Here is a 6,000-nt window from a genome sequence, read left to right as displayed (position 1 = left end):
GAACAGGAGAGAAGTCACAGAACAGCAGCCATTGTGAATAGAAACTCCAAAGTAGCTGCAGCCTCTAGGTGCTTTCTCCCCAGCTCCGTGGCTTCACCCTCGGGATCCTGGGACAAGAAGAGTTTTCTTGTGAGGAGTGGGATGCAGCCAAAGTGACATAAATGACGGCGTGTGCTGTGTCAACACCAGAACTGCAAACTCCTGGGCCAGCAAGATTCTTCCGCTGAAATTCCTTTTCCATGTGTTTCTTCCATTTTGGTCGCAGTGTCATGCTGAGACCCAGCTGGCGCCACACTTCTAGATCAATGGGAAGGTTAGAGCTGCCCTTTGCTTCACTTGGGAACAGGTGGGGAGGGAAGGGAGGCGCAGTGAAAATGGAGGTCCCGGGCTCAGCATTCTGGCCTTAGTTCCAAACCATAGCTTGAAGGCCTTGAAGACCTCCCTGTCATCTGCCTTAGGGACATTCGTCTGTTTATACAAACAGACAACCATGTTCACTAGGACATTCCCTACCCGTGTGTATTAAGCACACCACCTTGAAGTCACAAGACTTGAAGTCACTTCTCTCAGCATACTGTCTGTTCACTATTGCACTGTCTGCAATCCTGGATGTTTGCAGAATGTTTGCTGTCTTTTCTGCCATCGGAACTACTGATATCTTCTACTCATCTGCTATGATTTGAATCTGGAATGCGGTATAATGGAGAGGTGGAAGAACCTTTAAGGGGTGTGGCCTAGTCAAAGGAAGTTTTCCTTCACTTGCTCCTTGTCTACTGTGAACAGGTCTCTGTGACCACATGCTCCCACCAGTGTGTCCTGTGCTGTCACAGACACAGAACCATAGTAACCGTGGACTGAACCCTTATTAAGCCAATTATCTCACATATTCAGTCACAGTGACAGAAGATAACACATCTTCCATGAAGCGCTCCCCTCCAAGAAGCAGATGAGAAGACTTGGAAAAGGCTATAATCTTAGTGTTCTTAGCTCAAATACAAAACTCCAGGTTCCCTTAATTATAACATGGTTAAAGTCTTCACCATTTAACTGCAAGCAATTGTATTAATACTGGCTTGGTTTTTCATTTTTTGGCTTTCATCAGTGGTATATAAAATTGTAGGAGTTTTTTCCAATCTTATTGCTGATATGTATTATATAATATAGCACTAACTGAAAATGGATACTCAATAAATTTGCCTTGGTTTTTTAGGTCAAGTTGTACTTTACATTGCCATTAAGGGAAGGCCCCAGGTTACAAGTGACTTAGTAAGACAGCCTTGAGGTGATAAAGAAAACTGGTCAATGGCATTCATCAAACTTCTGCACCCTGACAGCTGCATGTGCCACCCTTCCAGCTGTTGGTATTATACCCTTAAATATCTTAAGTCCCACAGCATCTGTGAAAAAAAACTCAAGGTCTCTTTTCGAATGCTCTTACTTCTGGCTGGGGTTCACACATACTTAACAAGCATCCTACCACAGAGCTACACCTCTATCTGAGCGGTTTTTATCGACTCCACTACACCTACCCTAGCTAGATCAGTCAGTTTATGAACAGCAACACTCTCTGATCCCGACCTGTTCATCTCCAGTTTCTGTCTGTCTGCCCTGTGTCAGAACTAATCCCAATGAGAACAATGGTGCTTGAAAGACCATTTCTTCCAGGAAGTGGGGAATCTCCATATGTAGTACCAAGCCCCTTGGCAAAGAACTTGGAAAAATTAGTGTTTGGCCAGGCAGTGGTGGCCCATGCCTTTAATCCCAGCACTCGGGAGGCAGAGGCAGGCAGATCTCTGTGAGTTCGAGGCCAGCCTGGTCTCCAAAGCGAGTTCCAGGAAAGGCGCAAAGCTACACAGAGAAACCCTGTCTCGAAAAACCAAAAAAAAAAAAAAAAAAAAAAAAATTAGTGTTTGATGGTCATAGTGTGGACTGGTGTTCCATCGCTTCCTTGAGTAGAAATCTGAGACAGTCCTCCACAGGAAAGCACTCTTTCTACCAAGAGAGTGTCCGCCATCGTGTTGATACTCTGGCAGGCTTAAAGTGCTGTTTTTGCTTTCTTGAAATCAAGAAATACCACTTTATCATGACATCAAAGACTCCGAGTCACAGCTCTTAACAAATGACTTACACATGGGATACATGACAAGCAGCCTCTGAGCAAAGAGTATACCAAAAGCCAATTTTGATAAAGGAGGATAAACATCAGAGACAGAAATTTGAATGCAGTTTCTTCAGTGAAACGGTGTAGAATAATGGGTAAGGAAACAGCATTGACGGAAAATGGAGAAATGAAAACGATCCTGACTGTCAATGTTATAATGCTGCCAGGTGCAGGTTTCGACTGACTTACATCAGGCCGGCTCTTTTCCCAGCTATGAAATGTTATTAATAGACAGGGGTAAGGTCACAGAGGGAAGGTGAGACAGCAGTACGGAATTCAAAGCCTTCTCTGACTCTAATTTATACAACCTTAGAAAGAGTAGATTAAAGGCCAGGGTTTGAAACAGGAGAATTTAAAACAACAAGCACATTTGTCTTGTGTATTTATATTGCTACAAAAACATTTTCATGATACACACACACACACACCACACACACACACACACACACACACACACACACATATATATACACACTTGCAATGTATATTTAAATTCTGATTTGACAATGTAGAAGGAAGATTGTACCTTTATGCTAATTATGCTTGTATCTGATAGGACTCATGCCTTGGAAAAGTCATAGAGGGCTCCATGGAAATGTAATAAACATACTGATTTATGTCCACGTTTAATAAACACTTTAAATTTTAACATTATCATTCATAGATGGGACATATAAGTAGGAAAAAAAGAGGTATTATTTCATGAAGGGGCTTTCTGAGTAAATGCTTCAGTTGCGAGCTGATCTCTAGGCTGCAGAATACACACATTTTTGGAATGTTTGACAAGGTCCATCATAATTTGACAGGTGGTTGAGTTGCAGGTTCCACTGGGCACCTTTTGCTTGACAGGATTCCAGCACAGTTCTTGCTCCCGGAGAGTTGAGAAACCTCTTTGGTCACATGTTAGGGTTTAGTGCTTGGATGTCAGAGTGAGTGTTGAGGAGACCCGGAAGATCTGGGGGAGCATGTTACTTAGCTGATAAAACATTTCTTCAGAAATACTCTGTAAGAGGGAAACAAGAAAAGAGTTTGCAATTATTAGACCATCACTGACCTTTTCATCTTTTCAAAGTATTTTAAAATATGGATCTCACTCTAGATAGGGAGTGTAATATGTGAAAATTATCTTGCATGACTGATTTACTAACTACAGATTGGAGCTGTTTTTCTAGTTCCAACCCTCTGGCAACTTACAGAAATATCAAGTAAAGATTCTGATTACTAGAAAAACTCCCAGTCAACATCACTAGTTTTCCGCCTGTTTTGCTAAGTTCTAAACAGAATTCAGAACCCTTGAAGGTATCAACCATTACCGGTATCAATGCTATCAGTGGGTCAATCCCAGCACTTGGGAGGCAGAGACAGGCAAATCTCTGTGAGTTCAAGGCCAGTCTGGTCTACACAGTGAGTTCCAGGCCAGCCAAGACTACATAGTGAGACCCAGTCTCGAAAAAGAGAATTCAGAATCATCTGCTAATGGTCTTCCTTCCTTCCTTCTCCCCCTCCCCCAATCTTCCTAGCAGAAGGGAAGACAAGTCTCTTTGGTTTGGAGGCTAGAGATCTGCAGAGTGGTAGGTGCTCACATCTTTGCAAGCACACTAAGTGCCTGCATGGCATCCAGACACACTTCTCCCCTTAAAGTCAGGCCGTTATATGGAATAGTTCAGGGTGGCACACTTGGCTGAATCTTTGAGGAGTATCTTAGACGGCTTTAGTGTGGAGTGGGATTCACTCAGATAACACAGCTTTGGGCTGGGGCGGGATCTGCTCAGATAACACACCTGTGGTACCAGAAATTGCACTGTCCTAGAAATTCCTCCGTCCCATGAAGCCATCTCCATCATGAAACCTAAAACAGAACAACAGGCTGCTGTGTTATGAGCTTTGGCTTTTCATCCCAACACTCCTATACCAAGGTGAGCAGGATTTTCACTGTGGGCCTCATGTCTTGACCGCTTGGGTAGCCACTTGTCCAAAGGAAAGGCTAAGCCTCTGGGACAGATAAAGACTCACAGGCTCTGATTCTCTATGCCAGAGTTTTAACAGTTTTGCCAACAAGCTCAAAGACCTATATGGCCTTCACAGAATGAAGATAAAACAGATTATGAAAAGTTAATTCAGTTTTTGGCTCTATTTTTTTCAGAAAATAAAAGGCAATCAAGAGCAGTCAGAATCAGCAACATGTAAATGGCATCTGTGGTAGTTTATATTAACCATCATCTTGACAAGATCTAGAGTTGCCCTGGAGACTCTCCACATGTCTGTGAGGATAACTGATGTGGGATGACCCCACCCCCCTCGGGGTAGGTGGATCGTTCGTTCGTTCTATGGGCTGGGGTCCTAGGCTGCACAAGTGAGGGAAGGCTACCTGAGCCCCCACATTGATCTGTTTGGTGACCAGATGAATGTGACACACTTCACTGCTGCCGCCAAGTCTTCCTGCGTGGTGGACTGCAATTCAAAGTCTGAGCCATTCTCCTGCATTTGAGTTTGTCGGGCGCTCTGTTTCAGCATCACGTGACACAACTAATACAGCACCCAGATACCCTGGTGTTCCAGAACAGCTAGAGAGCTGTTCATTTGTGGCTGACAAATGATAAAATCACACAGTCTACTATGAGATAGTCGATTAAGCACCTGACGGAAGCACCAGGGACAGAGGCAACTTTCACATCTTCCCTTTGCTGGCTCTTCTTTCACTAACTGGGATGGGATTTACATAGTGGCTGCTAAGCATCGGCTCTGCTCACCTTTGACACACTTAAATACCAGTTCTGCTCGCCTTAAGCACCAGGGTATAGTCATTTCCTAAAAAGACACACAAAAATATGTTTTCAGCAAAATTTTATATAAAAAAATAAAACCAAAACCCCTATCATTAGATCTTTATCTATAATGTTGAGTGCTCCTGTTTAAGATGAATCCAGGCTAATATGCTAATCACCCCAACTGCATTTCCTTGGCTTTTAGACATATAGCTTCTACCCAGTAAACTATACTTGCAGAATGAAAGCTGATTTAAACAGGACTAAAAATGAACATATCTTTGAAGGTTCCTAGGAAATTAATTTTAAAGTCAGTTAGTGACATAGTTACTCCATCAAATAAACATTCAATGCTAGCATGATAATTATGTTGGATTATACAATAACTGCAAGTGAAATAAAATGTTTAATTTACCATATAGTACATTATCATAGAAGTAATGGCAAGTAGCCTACATCAGACAGCTAATGAGTTAGAAGTACTCATTTTCTTCATTTGATTTTTTAATCTTTAGCCAATATGCTCATGGATACACTAGACTATGCGAACACCTTATGATTTTCCATAGCATGTTAGTGAGCATACCATTCAATTCTATTTCTTTGCACCTGTCACAGAATTATCTTCCCATTCTGCAAATCTTTTCATAACTATAAATTGTGTTATTTCATTATGGTGTTTCTTAAACTTTTGGAATTCAGGATATTTTATACTTAGTCATACCACACAAGAGATTTATTGGGAGGGAAAACCCCAAGCGGGTGGCTGCCTCTGCTAGAAGCAGCAGAGAACCGAGCAGAAGACAGGGTTTATTTTATATAGGGTTCCTTGGGGTGGGGGTGGGGCAGGAGTGAGATTTCCAGAGTGGAGATTTCCAAGGTAGAGATTGGTGGGATTTTAAATCCTGAGCTTGGGCTTTTTACTCGGTAGGGAGGCGGCTGGGTCCAGCCCTCAAGACAGTTAAGAGTGTTCTGTGAATGCAACCTGGCTGTTGGAGGTCCCCAGGGTAGGCTGGGCCACTTGCGTGCCTCGAGGAGCTTATACATATGATACACATTTACTAAAAGTCACAA

General features: G+C 42.6%; 1 protein-coding gene across 5 annotated transcripts in view; it reads right to left on the bottom strand.

Annotated features, from left to right (window-relative positions):
- Positions 1 to 2,768: 2,768 nt before the first annotated feature.
- Positions 2,769 to 6,000, bottom strand: part of Ferry3 (FERRY endosomal RAB5 effector complex subunit 3) — a 45,464-nt gene continuing 42,232 nt past the window's right edge. For all 5 annotated transcript variants that reach the window (XM_042274155.2, XM_006987876.4, XM_076568019.1 and 2 more), the window contains 3 exons: positions 4,912 to 4,969; positions 3,943 to 4,010; positions 2,769 to 3,164 (listed from right to left, as the gene is read on the bottom strand). In XM_042274155.2, the coding sequence (XP_042130089.1) occupies positions 3,072 to 3,164; positions 3,943 to 4,010; positions 4,912 to 4,969 (219 nt within the window). In that variant the 3' untranslated portion in view covers positions 2,769 to 3,071. The remainder of the gene's footprint in view (positions 3,165 to 3,942; positions 4,011 to 4,911; positions 4,970 to 6,000) is intronic.

Source organism: Peromyscus maniculatus, chromosome 3 (genome assembly GCF_049852395.1).
Source record: "Peromyscus maniculatus bairdii isolate BWxNUB_F1_BW_parent chromosome 3, HU_Pman_BW_mat_3.1, whole genome shotgun sequence".
Lineage (NCBI taxonomy): Eukaryota > Metazoa > Chordata > Mammalia > Rodentia > Cricetidae > Peromyscus > Peromyscus maniculatus.
Note: the sequence above shows the minus strand (reverse complement) of the source record. Positions and strands in the feature narration are given on the sequence as shown.